General features: G+C 41.5%; 1 protein-coding gene across 2 annotated transcripts in view; it reads left to right on the top strand.

Annotated features, from left to right (window-relative positions):
- The first annotated feature begins 367 nt into the window (after window positions 1–367).
- Window positions 368–22,051, top strand: part of negr1 (neuronal growth regulator 1) — a 144,173-nt gene continuing 122,489 nt past the window's right edge. The window contains exon 1 of one of the 2 annotated variants that reach the window (XM_069153478.1): window positions 368–1,053. In XM_069153478.1, coding sequence (XP_069009579.1) covers window positions 884–1,053 — 170 coding nt within the window. In that variant the 5' untranslated portion in view covers window positions 368–883. The remainder of the gene's footprint in view (window positions 1,054–22,051) is intronic. The other variant, XM_069153479.1, reaches the window with a different exon arrangement.

The following is a 22,051-nucleotide window of genomic DNA, read 5'->3' as shown; positions in this document are numbered from 1 at the left end:
AAACAAACTTTGTAAGTCCCCTGTCTCTTTGTGTGTGCGTATAAGTGTGTGTGTGTGTGTGTGTGTGTGTGTGTGTGTGTGTGTGTGTGCTTCTAGCTCAATGAAAAAAATCACTCTTAATATTGCCAAACCTCTCTCCGGGGACTTATAATATGTCTTAATTGTATTTTATAGTTGTTTTTTTTTCTCTGTAAAATTACACACGTGCACAGGCATAAACTGCGCTATTAAACGACGCCCGCTCGTAATATTTGCGTTAGTAGCAGTCTGAAATCTTTTCCAAGAGTTTTCCTGTATACCTGCGTCACCGTCAATGAGCTGCGTTTCCACCAAATGCTCAGCTCGTTCACTTCCTTGTGGTGAATACGTAGGGGGTGGTTCTCCGGTCGATATCTTTAATTGCTCCTGGGTTGTATCAATACCGACCGGTTTCACCGCTCCATCACGAGCCACTGGGAACGGGTTGCCCGGGAAACGGCCGCATGGCAACAGGATCAGAGCCTGGGGGTTGTCTGCTTCTAGGTCTGCTCCCATTTTACATCGCATTTCCTCACTAGATGGTGTGCAAGCCACTGGAGAGTACACTTCCCCGCGCACTGAGCTCTTCAACATCCAGCAAAACAAAACCAGGGAAACTATACAGCGGACCGGTTCTTTACGGGGCTCCTTCCGAGGCGGAAAAGTGTGGAAATAAAAGCGTTGTTCGCGTCAGGGTTTTCATTCTTTTTTTTTTTTTATATATATATATTTTTTTTTAAAAAGCTAAACCTCTTTCCCCCCCCCCCCCCACCAAACCTCTCCGCGCTTCTTTTTTTTTTTTTTTTTTTTTTTTTTGCGACAACAAGACTTGGGGGGGAAAAGCGACAACAAAAACCCAGCTGTGATGGACATAATGATTACGGTGCAGGATGCTTGCGTCTCCGGTCAGTGGCTTACTGCGATAATTCTCAGCCTGTGCTGCTTTCTGCCGTCCTGTTTGCCCGCCGGACAAACTGTGGACTATTCCTCGGTTGAAAGTGTGGTCAGCAGACAAGGCGACACGGCTCTCCTGAGGTAAAACAAAACACACACACACACCGGCGAACATAACTTCACTTTCCCCAGCTCAAACATGCTCGCCCTCCGCCGGAGTTCTTCCGAGACTCGACACTCTTTTTTTTATTTATTTATATATATATTTTTTTTTTACCACCACCTCATGGCTTTAAACACGCATGTTAACTACTTGTGAGTACGGGGCTGTCATTCAGCTCCTGCTGATAAACACACAATGGCTTTTTTTTTTTTTTTTTTCCCTCCATCCCGTCCTCGTTTTCGCCCTGACGGAAAGGGTAAGGGGGAGGGGGGGCAGCCTGCGACCGCTTCGCGTAACGCTACTCCTGCGACAAGTAAGACAAGTACGCACAAGTACGGACCCCCCGGCTGGCAAAGTTTTCTCGCGTACTTTTTTTTTTTTGCCTTCGTGCACGTCGGAGCTGAAGTCCTATTTCAGGCATGCGTTTGGTTTTCGTGGCTGCTTCGAAGGTGGGACGGCGTCGCCCTGAAGTCAGCCCCGCCGCTCGCTTGCCTTACGTAATTCGATGACATTATGCCCGTCGGTTCTCCCGGTTTTCAGCGACTGAAACCGGGAGCGGGACGCGCGAAAAAGCAGCGCTTCAACGTGCTTTTTAACGGAGGTTCAGCTGCTTGCGCAACGGTGATGTCGCAGTTTCAAAACGAGGCTGAAAGGGTGTTGCGTGTGGTCGCTGCTGATCTGAATCGAGTTATGGCAATGACGCCTCCACCCCCCCCCACCCCGGCGCCCTATCCATTCATTCCCCCCCACCCTCCCACCCTCCTTCCGTCACGTAGGCTACGGTGCCAGCTGCACAGGTAGCTGCCCATTACCGGCTCATTCAACTGCCATGGGTGGGGTTCTGGTCCAGTGCACTCGGGCAGCTTGTGACAACATATTCTGTATTCCATTCAAATAGTCGAAAGCATTGTTAAACAAGTCTTTAAAAAAAAAAAAAAAATAGCCTCGAGTGTTAAAAATTATTTCTAAAAGATCATTTAATGCAGTCTTTCTCAAACTTTTTTTTTTTTTTTTTTTCTCTCGGGGAACCACTTTTTAAAAAAATGACAAACCACAGCCAGTCGGCCTCACCTTTAAATTGTGAGAGGAGGACATTTGAGCATAAATTAACATTCCTGTCAATGTTTTTTTTTTTTTAATTTTTTTTTTAATTATCTTACTCTTCCACTTAGGACTGGGTATCGTTCAAAAAAATCTTTGATACCCCTACAGGTACCTTGACTTTTGATACTTTCGACACCAATTTTATTAAAATCCATTTGAAGAATAACAAAATGACATTACATTAATATTGATCGTGCAATTCATGCATTTTAGAGAGGGGGGGGGGATGTAACCTGGACTTTAGTTTCTACAATGAACAGATGTAGCCTCGCTATCGCTTCATGTTGCAATTTGACGACAAATCCCCCCCAAAGGCCTCACGTGGAAGCTATTGCACGATGCTGCAATTTACTGATGTTCTGTAAAACTCTTCGCACAACAGTGGATGCTTAGCCGGCGCATGTGAAATAAGGTGTTCTAATGTAACCGGGGTGGACCCTAACCCTAAATAAAGGCCATGTACTACCGTGGCGCACCGACGCGCGCAAGATTTACTCCTGCGCCACGAGTTATGCAATTAAAACGAAAAAAAAAAGAAGCTGTTGGTGTTGATGTAACATAGGTATCTAAATTTAGCGCCAAATGACAAGGAATTTTTGGCTGCTACATACGACCGAACCAATTCGGTCGGAGCCGTAGCGGTATCAAAGTCCGGCGCCCAGCCCTAATTCCACATGATGTCCGATAGGTACATCAAGCCATTTCGATAAATTATACGTTTCATAAATCACAATTTTTTATTTTTTATTTTTATTGATTATGGTATATAATTGACATATATTATAAATGTTAAAAAGCAAAAGTATTTAGTTAACAGACTCTGTTTTTTTTTCTTCTTCTTAGCAATAAAACCAACATAATATACGCTAGCATTTCATGCTAGATTAAAAGCAGCCGTAAAAGCCAAAACCCTTCAGAGAAATAGTCTTTGTATGGCCTTGCCCCTGATTTCCTCCTCTTAGGAGACTCTCCCTGATCTTTTGACCGCTCCATCTGTGCTGTCATTAGTGGGGTAAATGTGATTGGTAGCGGGGCCCCCTCGTTTGCTGTAGTTTGGCGAGCATTAACTGTAGTCTGGTCTCTGGTTGGGTCTTCCTTGTTTTATTAGCCAAGCATCCGTTTCTTGTGGAGATTTTGGCGGAAATATGGCCAAAAACATACAAGACACAGAAAAAAAAGGCAAAATCTTTGGAGGGGTTTGATGATATCTTGTCCTACTGATATCAAATATCCGCCTTGATGGCTCTGAGGAAGGGCTGAGTGGGCAGGCCTGCCCATTTCGATATGAATTCTGTGGATGTTGACTCTGGGAGATGCTGGGCGTGGACGTGAATATAGAGCATCCAACTGTCTGGAGTTCTACTCGGCTTGGCTTTTAGTCATTGTTGTGTGATACTAGATGGTTGAAGAGCTGAATTGAGGAGTGCCGCGCTATGAGGAGGCTCAAAATGGGTTGGTGCTCGTCACATAATTACCTTGGCAACAAAGGGGTACTCGCTGTGTTAATCATGTTCCCTCCATACCCAAAGGCCGTCCCATCAAAGAGACTTACACCTCCGGCTGTCTCTTTGGAGAGGGCGTCTAATACTCCGGTATCAATCTGGGTTTGCTGCGATCAGTGGAAGAAGATTTGCCTGAATCCTGATGGTTTATTGGACCGGAGATTAACCTTGTTCTATGAATCAGCTCAATAAACAAGTTGCCTCCCACCCGCTGAATAAGGCAGCGCTCACTCTCCACAAGCAGGTCGCCACCAGATAGAAATCCAGAGAATGGATCGGGAAAATATTTTCAAGAAGCTTTCATTGCTCGGGTCCTGCAGTTAATTAATGGGTTATTCAGCACTCACTGTAACCATTCACTGGCTTTTTTTTTCTCTTTTCTTTCTCTTATGTTAATGCTACTAGTGAGAAGTTAACACTTTGCTGTGCTTGCACCTGTTGATCTAATAAATTAAACTCTGTTTTGCATCTGATTGTAAATCGCTGTCGTTACCAAAGTGACGATAACGGCATCCACTGTCTTTAAGCATTCCCGCAAACCAACACAGAACCATTGCTCCATATTTGGCCCCTCTTTTTCCATTGGTCTCGAGAGTCACGCATCAAAAGCATGAACCATGTCTTTTAGAAACTGAGAGCTGAAAACAGTGCCTGCTTGTTGAGTTTCTCCAAGACCCCGGCCTAGTGTAGGGCAATTTTTCTTTGCCCCAAAGCTGATTGCTGGCTAAAAATGTGAGCATTCTCAAACACTGACAAAACCAGAAGCACGCAATTAGTCACTGCCTCCGGATTATGGAGTGGCTCCCGAGAGGTGCGCCTGCTGTCATATGTTAATTTCCCCCACCTCCTCAATTCTTAGCGCTGCCTTTCTGCTGCCCTGATTCATGTCGGACAGTGGGTCCACATCAATTAAATGATTTGAGCCTCTTGAAGATGAGGAATGGTCCACATGTGTGTCATCACCCTTTTAATCTTTTCTGATTACATAAAAGCTCAGCCATATCCAGCTGCTAATGAAGTCCCATGTATTGGATTCTTGCTGCTGCTTTAACAACGTCCTACTTGTGCGCATTCAAGTTATGCACATTTACTACCTTTTTTTCTCACGGAGAAAATCTATGAACTTCTATAGGGGGCACATTGTTTAAAGGCGCTTACACACCCTTTTCTTCTTCATACTGTTGCAGGTTTCATGTCATTTGGATTCAGTTGAATAAACCTTGACTGTTCCCAGTAAATGATTCATCTAGCTGCAAATTTGAGGGGTACAGCTGGATGAAAAGACAGTTCCCTATGCTGTCAGGAAACACACGGTATCAGTTGCAGCCTCTTCCACATGGATAAGCAGCCGTAATCATCAGCAAAGAGGTAGTGACTGTAAACGTAGACCAAGCAGACTGAAACCTTAAGACCAGGGTGCTGCCATCGTTTCAATTTAAAGTAGTAATCTCAAACAGACTTATTATGTTGTGTTCTGTGCCTCTGGATTTCAATTTTCTCTTTGAAATAGGTATGATGTTGTGAGGAGTACACAAATATTTTACTGATTCAGCTTTAGAAGCTTTTTTTTTTTTTTTTTTTTACATTCTATCAAGGCCAAAAATAGCAGCAAGGCAAATAAATAGGAGCAAGGCTGTACACAGAATAAGACAATGATCCTATCTTATTTTTGTTATTCAGTTTGACAGTTGGCCGTCAGCCACAAAATAAGGCCTGCACCTCAGGCCTAAGTCTTTGTAATGGTGCAAAATTGACCTGTCAGTAGTTTGAAAGTCTGGTATTCGTATAAATCTAAAATCATTGCCTCATGTCAACACACCCGTTGATGAAAATCTTTTCTGGCTGTACATGATTGTACTGGAGCTGTGTTTTCTAGCCTTATCCAGGACAAAAACGAGGCCATGCATCATTTTCCTCAACTGTGTCATTATTATGGCTCTGAAAGGTCTTGACATTTACTATAAGCACTTGTGCCAGATACAACATCTAGTTTAAATGGCTTGGTGCCTCCACCCCAGCACAGATGCTGGTGAGACAGAATAGAGGAATATTAATTGACTGCTCAAACTCCACAGGACACAATTTAAAGGAGGAACTGTTGACTATCTCCTTAACACAGACCATAACCATGTCTTCCCCTTCCTGCATTTCAGCACTTTTTTAATTAGGCCGCAGCCAGTTCTGTTAAAAAGTACAAGCAAGCCTTCATTTTCAACAGCCTGGTTTGAGAGCAGCAGATATTGTGTGCTCTGGACGCATCAGTCAACTGGCAGATATCAGCAGTTTCATGCATTCATTTGGGGGAAAAACCTGGTATGCCTCTTACGACACATCTGGGGGCACACCTGAGTCTGTCACTGTTAATTAAACGCCCAAATCCTCTCGCCTGTTTGCTGCACCGCATGTTTAATGCGATCAGTGGTGCTGTCAGCACATTGGCGCTCTCTTTCCCAGTCCTTATGCTCATCGTAATCTTCGTATATCAAGTATCACGTGCTTAGGTTGTCTTTTGACCTCCTCTTTTTGGCCAGTGAATAGCCACTATCATGATACAAAACAATAGACTTGCGATGAGTGGCTGTTGGTGGGAAGGGGCTCTCAGATGAAGAACCATAGACAGGTGTTACTAATGGTGGGAGATGCACTCTGTCTTATGTCAAAAAGCAGGCGTATTGCTAACACAAGGATCTATCTCCCGTTGCCCAGGGGGAGCTGGCTGCACTGAAGTATTCATCAGATTCATTACTGTGGCATCCATTTATAACGGATGGAAACCAGCCGGCGAGGTGACATGAGAGAGAGCAGTGGTTAAGAAGGCTTTTGTAGCACCTGCCTTCTTTAAGACCGTCAGTTAACCTTTTACACAGCAGCCTCTTGAAACTCAGAGACTGTCATGATTTGTTTTAAAAAGTCAGCTGCAGCAAACATCTCTTCTGAGACCGGGCATTTCAAGCAAATATACTATTCAATATGACACACACACACGCACGCACACACACACGCACGCACACACACACACACACACACACACACAGAGAGAGAGAGAGACTCACTCATGCTGTAACCTCAGACTCAACATATGATGTCAAACTTCAAAAACCCTCGCCTTCGACAAAGCGGCTGAGAACCACGTCTTTATCTATAAATCTTTGATCGTTTGCTTTGCAACAACTAACATCAAACTTTGATTATTGATCAGTGGATGGAAGATCTGAAATGAATTTGCATAGCTATGCATTGTTTTGCATAACCTATGTCGACTTATGATTTGTTGCTCGCTGTACCTGGCAGACTTTGCCTAGCTAATTTCCTGTTACTTTTGAAGGAGTTCCACACAGAACGTTTTAATGGTTGCAGTCGTCTTTATATGTTTTGCAGTTTGTAGCGGCTGATATCAAAGTGCCACAAGTATTACAGGCACCTGCCAGCAACGTGTTCTTCTCCTCCTGTCGTTTCATGTCGGAAAACAGATTTTAGGTACATCACCGGTAGTAACGCTCACTACGAGGCGCCACAAAAACAAAGGAAATAAGGTAAAATGATAGTCGCATAAAAGTATTTGAATTTTTTAATCACTATTAAAAAAAAAAAAAAAAAAAAAATCAAAAATCACGACCCATTCCTAATCTCTTCTAGAGGGGAATTTACAAAATTAGCAAAGCTATCTGAAAATAAGTATTATCCAAACCAACCATTTCTTTGTTTTCATTGCCCGAAGATGAAAGACAAATGTCAAGCGATACCAGTCAACGCAGAACAACACTACTCCTGAGGTAAATCAAATGCCTTTTGAATATTACAGTTTGGCCCTGGTTAGCCAGCCAGATGCAAATGAAATGTGTCTCTCTTTCTGAAACAGACATAAAGAAAACCCAAGCTGCTGTTGGAAGGTAAAGCAACCTACTCATTCCTGGCTTCCTACTGAACACATTCGAGGATGCTGCCAGAGCTTTTTACGCGCCATGATTTACAACCTCATACTGTAACTATGTGGTGGGACTAACATGCATTCAAAAGCTAGATTTACACGCTATAAACAGTTTCCAAATGGATTGCATTCATGGCCATCATTTGTCAGGCAAGTCAATCCATTGTACTCTCTATAAATTAAGCATTTCTATTTCTAATATATTTCAATTAGCACTAAAGTGATTGAGTGCCCCGGTGAATTAAAGTCTAAATGGAAATGCTTTCTCAAGGTAAATCCTTTGAGGGAAATAGATGCTATACTAGGTTTTAAAGCATCGTTCTAATATTCCTATAATCACTACAATTATATGGGATAGAAAAAATGATTTGGGCTGGAAAATAGAGCTTTTACCCATTTCCAGCTCTGAGCACCCCCGTAATTGCAATAATTCTACAGGAAAATCTCCGAGGAGCGTTTCAGTGTTGTGAGAAAGCTATAAGCCTCAAAATTAAACTTGACAGACAGAAGAGTAGAAAGGCAATAAGAGGTTAGCGTTTGGGCAATTTGAAAGAGAACTTACTTGAAACTGAATTTTTCACAAGTGCATGTCTGCCGTGTTGGGAGGTTTCTCTTTTTTTTCATGTCCCTGAAAGGTTGACTTATTCACGGTTAAGATGTGAAAGAAATGAGCAATGGGCCATGATTTCTACGCTTACTATTTACAACTGTATTTCTTACATGAAGGTGAATACTTTAAATGGAGTGCTGGGACTATATACAGACTGCTGAAGCAGATAGTCAACGTGTGCATTGATTTTCAGTAGGCTGCATCAGAAATAACGCTGTTTCTGTGCATGTTCTTCTAGACATATATATTTTTTTGTGTGCAGAAGATTAAGCTACTCTCTTTGACAGCTATTGCAGTGTAATTTTGTCATTACCACCTCTTTGTTGAACACTGTACAGCATTTTCTGCTCTAAATCATATGCCAACACTTCCAGTCTTTCATCATCGCAAGAAATGATTCCTCGGAGCCCCTTCAATTAAAATCCTTAATCAATCAGTTAGCATCTCCTTGTGTTTCATGATAATTAGTTGTGCTGCGCTGGCAACATTGCGTAATATCATCTCCTCGGTTGAGCTGTATACCAGCAAGTCTCATCTCAGCAGGTTGTAGAAAAAAACGTGCTGACATCACAGTTTGAAGCCTGAGTGATGGTGAAGCCTTGAAAAAGAGTGCGGTTGGAGGGGTGGTGCACTTTGCTGGCTGTGCTGAGCCAGGAAAACATCTCGACCTTGGGGTGAGCTTCAGGTGAACATGGAATTTCCTGCAGGGGAAATCTCTACGGCTCCCTGAATTCAGATATGTTCAACTGAAGTCAGAACCTGCAACCTGTTTAACCCAAATCTCCATATTTATGTAATTTATAAAGAGTGGTTGAATCAGAAGATAGACTGAATCATCACCATGGGAGGTATTCCTGTGTGATCGTGAGGTTGATGACATTACCTTAAGTGCAATATCTTTTTTGTGTGGGCTTGGGTTGAGACTGGAGGGAATAAAGGTAAACATTAGTTTGATCTTGTGGGAATAATAAATCAGAAGTGTTGACACATCTTAGCAATGTCCTTCAGTGAATTAAAACAGTCCAGAGGGATGTTAGCTTTTCATAGAGGGCATTGTCTTGTCCTTTAATGAAATTCAACATTAGTTTTATTATCTTTGGTTTGCACTCGTAGATCTTTGTTTATCAGGGAAAGCTTGAATTTTATTCCAGGAAATTGTGATTTCAGAAACAGCGAAGCTGGCTTGATGATTGTGCACTATGTTGAATGAGACGTGTGCGACCTCATCTCACCTCCTAATCGATGCTTGTGCAGTATAGCATAACCGTGAGCTGAGATTTTAGAAGGATACACGTATCCTAGACATAGCATTTAAAGTGGATTTTTAAACATGAGGAAAATTACCATTACTTTTTTGAATGCCATAATCCTTCTGATTCAAAAAATATCAGCAATATATGAGTCAAGCAGATCTGACTTACAGATTTTCCAAGACATCTTTGTAAATGCCTTGTCCCACTCAAGGAAATTCTACAAATTAAAAAAAAGTGACTGAAATCTGTATTTTAGCATTTCAGTTATCCCACTCATATGTTCACAATGGCTGGTCTCCCACAGTTGATTAGGTAGCCCATCAGCTAAAGGAGGTATGTATTGTCATAATTCTTTTGGTTTTATGTTGGCACGGTGAAAGGATTTTAATTGGAATCTCTCTGAGCAGGTTATGGTTTCTGTGTTTTCTCTCTCTCTCTCGCTTTCTGTCATCTGCATAATGAGTGTGTGGATTTCAGACTGCTGTAAATGTTTGTTGCAACCTAGTAATTGGAGAGTCTGCATTGGTAATTATTAGTAAATGGAGAAAGAAGCGGTGGAGCAAATCAATAGCACAGAGTATAGTGCTACCTTTTGTTTCCAGAGGGGTCAGGAGTTAAGGTAGCACTGTCATGTTGGAGATTGATGAAAAACAATTTGTAAGACTGACTAATTAATATTGTACAGACTTGATGCATATATGTGGGCGTAATACTCCATACAGTGTTGCTGTACTGATCATACAATGAGGCATATCTCAGTGCAAAGCTTTAATTTTCTGCTTGAAGAAAGGCGGCCATGACAAATGCCCCTTTTGGATACTTACTGCTTAATTGTAGATTCATGACAGTGTATTAACTCTTTGCTATTTTACACAGATGGCACAAATGGTTTGTTACTGAGGAGTAATCCAATTAAAGAGAGCAAAATCTGGCATTGCTCAAGTGGAATTTAAAACAGTCCCCCATGCACTTGACTGACTGTGACAACGCAGAACACTACAGCGAGTCCAACGGCTACTGCTGGGTTATTGTAAAAGCCCCGGACCTTTACTGTTTATTAGTAGTTTTTGCAATAACATGTACTCAGGATCTGATTTGACAAGCCCTTATGGAAGGATGCTGTTGTTCCTTCAAGAGGTATACAATACTTTCATTATACCCACAACAGAGCACAGAGCTCCTGAAAGAAAGATCATTTTAGGCATAGAGGAAAAACTCTTGACATTAATTGGTTGACAGGCTCTGGGCCGACCACACCAGATTGACTGGATCTGCGCTAATGTTAAATAGTGAATTCATCAACTGATCTGAGAGACTGCCACTCATTAAGATTCTAATTTTAGACTCGGTGGGGCCCTTTCACTATTCATAGTGAGACTTTGATTTTCTCTCTGTCTTTGTCTCTCTGACTCTCTCTGGTCACCTTTTCTCTACTAATCTTTTCTTTCTCTCTGCAACTTTATGTTCCTTAATTGCATCTAAAGGTAAGCAACCAAAGCAAACGTAGTCGTGATCAGTTACTGCCGAGTAACGGATGAGCTGTCTGTTGTTCTCAGTGAACGCTCCAGAGTTTGTTCTGTAGTATTTGGCTTGTGATACTCTGTTCTCTTCTACTCTGTGATATTCGGCTGTCAACTCATTGTGTTTAATCACTTATTAGACATCAAATTATCAATTATCCAAATTGAGGTAGATGCTGGAGGCTTTTATACAATCTCATTACATTTTACAATCACAATAGAGATGCATAAATGCAACCACCATCTTTGCTCTGTCGCACAACACATTTATGTCATTTTTATTTTATATTTGCTGTCAGAAAGTTGACGTCATCGCTACACCTAAGGACACTTGTACAGCAGCAATCAAAAACCGGAGCCTCTGGGCAAACGGCAGCTGACAAAAGGTTTTCATGAAGAGTAGTTTTACTCCACTTACTCTGGTTAATTTTTCTAGCACAGTATTGACTGCAGAAAATCGAATGATCAGAGTCCAAGATGGTTCTTTTGGCAAAAAGAGAGTTAACAGTCTCTTGGCATGAAGCAAAAATATTCACTTATTTGCACACACCGTGGAGTTAGCTGTGCTGTTTGCAAGGACACTGGACGCTTTAGCAGCAACACTATATTTACATGAATAACATAATTAAAAATGCATATTTGATTAAACCCTTGAAATGTCAGGAGTAATTCATCCTGCGGTCGTCAGATAAAGTGTCAGGGTTGCACGTACAAAACCTTTTAGTTTTGCTGATTGTTGACGGTCACTAAAGGCTGTATGAGTGCTCGGTTTAGAGCAATAATTAGTGTCTTCTTAAAGAGGTTTTAACAAAAAAATGCACCAAAGTCCCTATTGCTTATTTCTAAATGCAAAGAGAACTCAAATTATTCCTTTAAAATGAAATTTAGAGTTGCTGTCACCACTTGTGTTTCCATTGGGCCAACCAAACCTGTGCTAATGCAATATTTATACATTTATGCACTGACATATATTTATGCTCTTCTGTGAGTGCATTATATTCCGTTCATAGTTCTCTTTGTGAATCGTGGCCTACATAATCATTTATGATCTTGTTGATTTACATTCATAAATGCAGTTCAAGGTTTTAGCCCAGTTTCTTAACAGCATAAATAGCTACATTGCTCCACTATTGGTGTCTCAAATCCACAGAGTATGGTCTTGGCAACGCTAAAAGCCATGATACTAATTCAGAAGCTCTTGGATCAGAAAAAAGGATAGTATTTCTCTCCGGACACATTTTAACTATCCTCTTTAACTCAATCAAACTTACATGTCCAGCTTTATAGAACAACATGGAATTAACCTCAGAAAGATTGTCTGCAGTGAAGCCAGGCTGTGTTTCTTTGTATTATACACATTTATATACACATTATATACATTTATTATACACATAAATACACACATATTTAGTATTATAAAAGGCGGGGGGGGGGATTACAGCTCCGAGCAAATTACCACCCAGCCCTACAAATGAAATGTATTTGTAGATAGTACAATGTATGCAGATACAGTACCTCTGTCATGTTAAAATGTGCACGCCAATTGTTGGATTTAACACACACACACACACACACACACACTGTATTTTTGAGACCCAATCATGTGCCACAATAGAACTTCCCTGAGGCATTCAATCAGCTTCCAGCCTCTACTGTTCAGTCTGCAATCTCTAAAACAGCCAGTTGTCTTCCTTGGAAGTGTGTGGGCCATGTATTTCTGCTGCAAACCTCAGGCAGTGTCTTTGATTCCAACACAATGCCCCCGCTGCGTTCCTCTCCGCACTGTGCCAGTGTCACTTTCATTTCAGAATTTCCACCCTCGATTTTGCCAGTGCAGTCGCTAATGGGTGCTCTTTTCAAAGCCTGGTGAGGATAATCCTGTTATTTGTGTTTTCATGACCACCTCAGGTCCATTCAGCAAGTTCAAAAGAAGAAATCTGCAGCGAAATCTGGTGCAGCGTTGGTGAGGTTCGTTCTCGCTGTTGTGTTCAATATCTGCCGTCACAGGTGAAGCTACATGTGGAAGCAGGCGCCGTTCTGAATGACCTCGGTGACGTGGCTCACTAAAGGGAACATCTGAGACAGATGCTTTATTGCAATGTGTTAATGCTGATGGAAGTGGTTCTGGAAACAACTATTCCTGGAAATGACTTTCACAGTTAATGTGGGCTTGTTCTTCAATTTTGCCATTAGATATGTAAAATAACCACTTGATATACAGCCATGTTCTTCTCGACAGGCCAGCAGGGCCATCCGAAGATGACTGAGTTTATGTTCTCTATGAGTGCCACTGATTTTTTTTTTTCCTATTCCACTCTGCAGTATAGGCTTGGTATTTTATTTCTTGGGAACCAAATCTCTCACCTTGAGGGAGCGGCAGTGTTTGATTTGATTGGCTGGTGTAGAAGAGGATCTTGTGCATTCCTGAAACGAGGAAATGTTTCCAGGTTGTGTAATACAGATCATTGTAACGAAGAAGCTCAAGAATCAGAAGTGTTAACAGCGAAGCAAAACCAAAGCTTCCCTGCTTATCCCAGTACATGACAAGAATACTGACACTGACTGAATCAAATTTGAAGGTCTGAGACAAGGTGACGTCAAAAGTCAGGGAAACAAAGAGTTATTCCTTTTTTAACCAGTGCGCCATCATTATTACAACACATTTTACACTTAGCAAAATTCTTTGCATAGACAATTAAAAATCAGGGAAAGTGAAGCCGTGATGAATAAATTAGGACAGAAATCAATTTAACGACGTTAAAACAATATGACCAACAGGAGACACAAATTGTGTTTTTTTTTTTTATCATGACATCATAGAGAGTCACATAACTAACGAGTCTACACTGAAAAGAGCATTTTCAGAGCAGTGAAGGACCAAATGAACGATGGATGATGCTTTTACAAACACACAAACACACATTTTTGCTGTCTTGTGTCAACCTCAGGATGCCACGAACATAACTGTGCAAGAGAAACGATATCGTAGAGGACCTAAAGTGTACCGTTTCCTCAAACTCACAAAGTAATGACCTTTTATTAACTTGTACTTGACTCTTAAAGCTTGGCACAGTCCTCCACAACTGTAAGATGGTTATGTTTTTGAATAGTTGGGAAACTATAGGACTTATTCTAGTGGAACAAAATAAAACATTTCTGCGCAGTTGTTGCCAGCAAACAGGTTTAAGATGTGCATTATTGTGGGTTCATTGCAATGCAATTCTTTAAAAAAATATATTCTAACTGAATAACCTATAACGGCAGGGGACCACAGTATCAAATAGATGATCATCCAATGATGGGGAAATATAAAATGGCAAAAACAGAAGGATTTGATTTAGAAAGAAAAGAACTGACATCATTAAATCTATTGAACTTGGCAGCTTTCCTCTCAGAGTAATTGTGTTGACAGGTGAATTGAAATTACTCCTAAATGTGTGAAATGGATTTCTGTAGCACAATGATATTTTAGACATGCAAATGTTTAGTTAAGAGGTAGACAAGAATTTGATGTGTCGAGAGCTAGATTACAGTCAAGATGACATGCTTTTAAACTCTGTGTAAGGAAGCAACTCCCCCCCCCCCGTTCATGGAAAGTGCTTAGACTTTGTCTGGGTAATTTGGAATTAGGAAAAGCTTAGTTTGCAAGGGAGTCCATTATGCTCTGATTTTTAACTCTTTAGAGAAGGGGTATTGTAAATGAAAATGTGAATTCCCGCAGATATTTTAAAGATGTTTATTTTGACAAAGTTTTCTGACGAAACAAAGTGAGGAGTGTGAGCACAGCCAGAAATACAATACTCTTAAGAGTCTGTTTCATTTGGCATTAAACTCTGACACTCGGTGCAAAGTTTAGCTTGACAGTATGTTGTTGGCTATTAAGGAAGTATTTATGAACATGCTGCGTCAGATTCGGTTTTCTACCTGACACGGCAATGGATAAATAGGAAGAGCAGGTACAAGTACGGGGTAGGCTGACAGAAATGCTGCTTGCTACTGAGGGTGTGTATGTGTGGGAGTGAAAAAAAGAGCACCAAATGGTATCTGACTTACTTTATACTTGTGTGTGTTATTTCATACAGTATAGTTGTACTTTTCATTGTGTGGTGAATTAGTGTCAAGGCACAGCTGGAGTTGACATTTCACCGTACTACACCTGACAGCAAGGAAATCTGTGCGAGGGAATGTTTAGAGCACTTCATATGGACTCCCGCCAGTTCCTCCAAATTGATTTTATTTTCCGAGATCAGTTCGAATGTGCTCTTGTTGTGTGTCAACTCAGCTGCTGTTTTGCCGGCTTAATTATTCCACAGATATATATATATATATTTAAAAAAAATTTTTTTTTTTATCTCAGAGAGATACTGTATACAGCTGCATGAATAATTCATGTAGGCGTTCCTTTGTAGCGATTAAAAACGGAATAAGAATAATTCACGCTGTAAGCTCACACATGGTTTTAGAACCAGCTAATCAACTCGCAAGCCTTTCTCAGGCGAGGTAGCTCCCTAAAGTTCTAAGTTCATCCTCAGAAGTGCCTATTTAAGCACAGATGAGAGCGAGCCAGAGAGTAAATTCAAAGCCTCTGTAAATATAATCTCCACCTCCAAATTCTTGTGATTTTCTCTCAGACGTGACACGCTGAAGCCTCTCCTGGTTTGCTGTACCACTGAGGAAGTGACAGGTCCTAATTATACAGTCTGGGGGCCCCGAGACACTTAAACATTAACAATTACGTCGGGATAAAAGCAGCACATAAAAGGAGAAGAATAACGAGAGGGGGAGAAAAGAAGGCATGAGAGAAAATGAACCAGAAAAGGGATTTAAAAACAAAAGGAAAAAACAACAACATTGTGCCGGGTTTGCTGATAAAGCAGAAAAGAGATTGAGCTTGTGGAGAGCAAAATGACAGTAATAGTTGTTTCGACTTTCATAATCAGATTTAGGCACATCCTGTACATTTATTCGGGGGGCTTTTTTTACATAATACTCTTTGTGCTCACCAATTGCTCAGATCAGTCATGCCTCAGTGCACAGCTACAATTTCTCAACCCATAAGCTGAACCTTTGTCCTTCATTGAAAACCAGGGAACATACTGTTATTAGATGTCTTCCCAACCATATGGTTTGCGAGCTTAGTAATTGCCCGGTCTGGCATTACAGAATACTGTGGATGAATTCATGATCTGAACATGCCGTGCTGTTTAGCAAACAGTCCTAAAGGACGCCGGCCTTCTGTTTACTCTGCTGAGTTCCTCAGCGCCCTAAATGGATTAATGATCCTGAGGTTGTCAGTTCAAACGCAGGTGCAGGAGATACTGCTGATGTGTCCTTGAGCGAGGCACTTAATCTAAATTGTGTCAGTTAATATCCATCTTCATAAAGGCTTTATACACATATCATAGGTTATGTAAGTCACCCTTGATGAAGTCAGGGGAGACAAACAATGAAAGCCCCAGATAGCACTTTGGCTCACAACACAGTCCGGGGGAAAATCAAGTGGCTGTTGTCTGGATTGGATTGCTATGTAATTGTTCGGCGTCTCTGTCGTAATGTATTCTATAAGTGCGTAGAGGCCATTATTTTTTTTTTTTACCATAGATATTAATAGTCCCACTGTTCCAAAGGAAAACTCACAGGTTCTCATCTGGCAATATTATGGCTCTTGATGCCCTCCTTACTGTCTGGCAAATGAGCTGCACACAGTAAACAGGGCCGCAGTGGGTTACCGTCATGCTGGGGGAGGGGGCGGGGGGGGCTTGTGGGCAGTGCTTAATCAGAACCCGAACCCCACATACACTGGGAGGGGAGTTTGCAGGGTTGCCCAATTAGTGCTGAAAAGTGTAGCAGTGTGAGAGTGCGTCAGCAGGGAAGTGTGCACCAGAGGAGGCGTGTCATCAATCATCACTCCAACTCCGGGCTCGTTCCAACCCTTTTCCCTATCTGGCAGAAGGAGGAAGAAGGGGAAGAGAGAATGACAGCGGCTGGCCAATTCCAGGAATGACAACAGACTGCACAGAAAGTGACTGCATCAAAGCCTCCTGCAGCTCTGAACATCAAAACAGGGCAATTACTTCTTTTGATCTCTTTTTAAATTATTTTACATCCACCGATGTGGATAATAAAAATACATTGTTAAGTTAGGCCTCTGTGTTGTAGATCTCAATTATTAATAAAAAAAAAAAAAAAAAAATGATGAAAAACAAATGTACTTTATCCTTTTAGTTCTACTTCAACATATGTATGGGTATAAAAAGAGACCTATTCAAAAAAATAATAAATAGTGCAACATCTCATTAAAAGCCATTTTTAACTCCCATCTGAATATAACTTGCAGATCATGGAGGGTCATCGATTGCCATCAGCAAACACTGCAATACAATGATGTATGCAACATCAAGCGCCGCGACCTCTGACAAATATTGTATGTTCAACCAGTCAAATGTTTACACTGCCTCCCATCCCTCTTGTGTCAGCCATCTATAACCAACTGTTCCTCCTCGGCTCTAACACTGTCACAGCGTGACACTGGCGCAGAGATTTGTCACGTTTCCAAAAATGGGTACTTGGCTCTGTATGGAGGGTATAATGATAATGACAGTTCATCATCATATAAAATGCTTCTCATTTGGGGAGTCTTCTCACGGCTTTGTCACAGTCTTGACAGTGTCAGTACCAGCTAATGAAAGCTTAAAAAATTCTCTTCTGAATATTATCTTTGAGGTATTTTATCATGTATGAACTTCTAAAAGCCCCATACTTTGAAATTAGAATTATGGTTATATTTCCTGGCGCGAGTTCTTTTGTTCGTTTTATGCCCTCTGTTCAGTAGCAGAAAATGTCCATGTGGAAAACGCTTTAAGATAATCTTTCCTCAGGGAGGTGTACGGTAATATAATACAGAGGCTGCCCTCACATGAAGGGCTGCGATAGAGAGAATTTAGCTAGATGATAATGCGTTTGCAGTTATGCCCTAATTCAACCTTTCAAAATGTCTACAATCTGAAATTGGTCACTTTGGACGGTAAAATCAGGCCCAGGTTTGCAACCATGACATAGACCACGGCTGAGTGTCCAGCTTTCTGACGCCGCCCTTCATAAAACAGTCATCAACATTAGATGAATATTGTGAAATTAAGTTTTAGTTCCTCCATCAGAATAATATTTCACCACTCACAAATTATCCTCAACAGCATCATCTTGATGCTAATGTTCGTATGGCGTTTGTAATGACTGTACCAGCCTCTCTAGCAGGGCAGAGGTACAATATGTTATTGCACCGCTGGAGATTTCTCTTGATTAAGGAAGAGCAAATGATATGACAACATGATATCATCGAGGCAAGCCAGGTTTGTTTTGTATTTTTTTAATTGTTTTTATGCCTTTAAGGTCAGAGTTCATCATCATCAGCTGTGTTGAAAGATCATGACTTCACAGCAGCCTGCCCTCCTAATAGACCATCATACTCATGTGGGAGAAGCTCGCTGTTTTAGACTAAAAGCGTCTTTTGGTAGAGTGGAGCTGGGATCTATTGGCAATAACCTCTTCTTTTTAACCGGCAGCCATGAAAGGCAGGGCTGACCTACATGCTGTAAGGAGGATTCAGGCTCTCTTGTTAGTGTGTACAGGTGGGGAATTGAGGTCTTTTCTGTCAGGAGGTGAGACGTTGAAGCTGTGGACTATTTCAGCAAAGCCCAAGGGGAAAAAAAATAAGAGAGAGAGAGAGAGAGAGAGAGAGAGATGTGTGAGAAGGGGCCAAACAGAAGCTCATGCATGTGCCTGTACACATGTATGATTGCATAATGTGTTTGTGGGCTTGTCCGGTATGCCTGCTTGTGTATGCGAGTACCATATATGTGTGTGTGTGTGTGTGTGTGTGTGTGTGAGAGTAAAACAGGGGAGGGGTTGACTGACGGCACTATCTCCCACAACACTGAAGCTCCATACATCATTAATCGCTGACAAAAAGGAACATTCTGCTGGATCCTTTAAGGGCTAAAAGACCACATTGCCAGCTTTTCCCTCCTGTGAGCGCGTGCGTCGATATGCATTTTGTGTGGGTGAGGATTCAGTACCAACTCGAGGCTTCTGACCTGTGTGTTTGGTTCAGCGCCACTATGATGGATGACATGGTTATCAGATTCTCGCCTTCAGGATGGGGGCTGTCCTATCTTGCTGTCAAGGTCAATGGTTACTAGGCTTATAACAGAGTGGCAACCTAGTGAGCTCACTGAAACACACTGTGTGTTCCATCGACCATCCATCATATCAAATGTCAGATCCAGAGTGACCTCAGCGCCCACGAGTGAGACACCAATCAGGGAAAATGTGACCTGAACAGGGGCGGAAATGGTAGTTAAATCGAAACTATGTAGAAATACAATTACTGCAACGTTAACTGAATATGATCAGGATTTGTTTATATATTCAGAAATAATGCAGCACTGTATGTGCGGGTGCATACCAACTGACAGACGTGTGTGTATTCCAGTCAAACAGCAGCTTGGTTACGGCTTGATTGGGCCTAATGCTGAGCCTGGGAATTAGCTGCTCCCATTAGTCCACAGGGAGTTGATAACAGATTGCAGGCTTTAATTCTAAACTAGCCTTACCAGAAATGAGCATATACCATAGCCCAGACTGCAAAATCCACTTATTCCATTTCCACATTGTGAACAGAGTAATCAGTCAGTTGTGAGAAGCAGCATCAGGGCATCATTTAATTGAAGAGGAGGTCAATTCTGCTGGTTTTCTCTGAACTTTGATTCGTGGTTACACAAACATACATGCTTAAATTAGCATTTTAGCCTTAGTTTGCTCTTTTAATACCTCTATGGGATTGTTCTCTCAGACCAAGCTCAGGCTTTTACACAATTCTGCAAAGTTTGAATTTTCCCAGTGAACCTGCTGATCACTATTTTGGTTGATTGCCTTCCGGAGGAGCTGCTCCAGCTACTTTGAATCTCACGGGCCAATAAAATGACCATCCACAATTCAGCAGTCTCTATTGTTTTCGCTTTCATGTTCTTCTACAAGTGATGACCCTGCTCTGCCAGAGCAGGTGTGCCCACAGCAATCTCACTCGGGTTCAACGTTTTATTGCTGGCTTTGTGTTTCACTGCCAGAAAATTAGAGGACTATATAAAATACAAATCTTTAGGTCACCGCTCCTGCAGCTGGGTCTCATTTGTCCCTGTTCGCTATTCTTTCACATTTGTACAGCAGAAAGGACAGATAACTGACAATAACTTAACAATGTCTTTGGCTTACATCTGAGTGCAGCTTCGGGGGATATGATGTAATCATTTGATTCTCACCGCAGAGGTAGGACTGCAACCATTGATGCACAGGATTATAGGAATCACATTCTGCACTCCAAAAAAACAAACAGCGTCCATTCATTTGAATGTAAATTGCACATCAAGCACATAAGCCAATCATATTTTCTTTCTTCCTGCTGTGGTTCTGTGTGGTTCAAAAAAAGTCAGCAGCAGCACACTACAGGCAGACACAAGGGTGGTATAAGCCTTCTAATGCAAAGCAGCAAATACGTGTATTCACAAAAAATATCAAACATCTACTCATAAGTATTTAGACTAAGGTTGTATATGTTCAGTGACTCCCCTGTCTGGATGCTGCTGCTGACATTTTAGATGCTTTATTGGTATTCTTCACTAAAAACATAAACACGGCAACTTGAGCTTTCTACACTGCATGCTGCTGACTGGGACCAGTAAAAAGCAAAGGGAGCCCTACAAACACGCTCACAAACAAATACACACACACACACACACACACACACAACAGTGATGTCACTGTTTAACAGCCCAACAATCATTTGCACATGCTCGTGCAGCAGCTGCCTAGTTCACTCAGAAATGCAGCATAAAGCGACAACTTTGAAGTGTTTACCTCTCCTATTAGAGAGTCTTTTACTTCATCACAACATCTTAGTATAGACATGTCTTCATGCTTCAGAAATGCAACACAACTCCTAGAATTGATTTAACATGGTGAATATTGCAGGGGCAACCTGGTTGGTGAGATGTTAGAGCGCATACCACATGGGTGTAAATGCTTGCTGTCAGCAGGGAGTTCTCAGTTTGATCTGTCCAGCTGGACCTTTGCTGCATGGCAATCCCCTGCTCTGTTCTTCCACATGACCTCTCTGTCTGCTGCTCCTACCCAACACAGGCAAATTGCTTTAAAGGCAAAAATCGTAACACATAGTGAACGTCTCCACATGTCCATTACAAGCCAAGCTAAACGCTAACTAATTAACCCTTTGCATTAATATTGTACACTGCCTTAACACCTGCATATTTACCATTATTTATTCAAGTTGAGCGTCTCATTAAACATTCATTCTTTGAAAATTGTTTGCGCGCAATTATACAATCAAATCAAACATCTGTGCTTCATCATTGCTCAAGGTATCACAATTTTCTTGCCGTGTACTGCTGATTACTTGTGAATTAAAAAAAGCAAAAATGCAAGATGAGTCAACTCCTTTTCTAAAACGTGTGAGACTGGGAGGCACTGACTTGTTAAACGTGGAGGATTAACACAAGTTGCAGAGGCCAGACATCGTACAGACTTGTTATCACGTATGTTTTGCACCACATCAGTAGTGTCAAGTCCGTGCACTTCTAAAGACAGTTCCTGGAAAGACATCTGTGCTGTGAAGGACTTGGCACATCGACAACGTAACCAAACCCCTGAATGATGGATGCAAAAAAGCAACCAGAGCTCTGTTCAGCCATGCTATGCTAAGCTGTGTTTAAAAATAGATTCCATTAATCCCTGATTTTCACGGTGTTGATATGATTTGCCTACCAATGTATTGGGTGAAAGCTCGCAATAACTCTTTCAAAATATTTTCTCCAATCTTTCCCTAAAAAGCAGGCTACCAAGACCGCCTCAAGGCTCACTTGCTGCCAGATGTTTAATGAATACTGTGCAATGGCCAGTTCGTGTTTTGTATTTATTAATTATGGAATACCCCCCCTCCCTACACACACACACACACACACACACACACACACACACACACATGTCA

This window comes from Embiotoca jacksoni, unplaced genomic scaffold (genome assembly GCF_022577435.1).
Source record: "Embiotoca jacksoni isolate LCO1_2020_lvr unplaced genomic scaffold, fEmbJac1.0.p SCAF_19, whole genome shotgun sequence".
Classification (NCBI taxonomy): Eukaryota; Metazoa; Chordata; class Actinopteri; family Embiotocidae; genus Embiotoca; species Embiotoca jacksoni.
The sequence above is the reverse complement of the archived record's forward strand: the minus strand, read 5'-3'. Positions and strand labels throughout refer to the sequence as shown.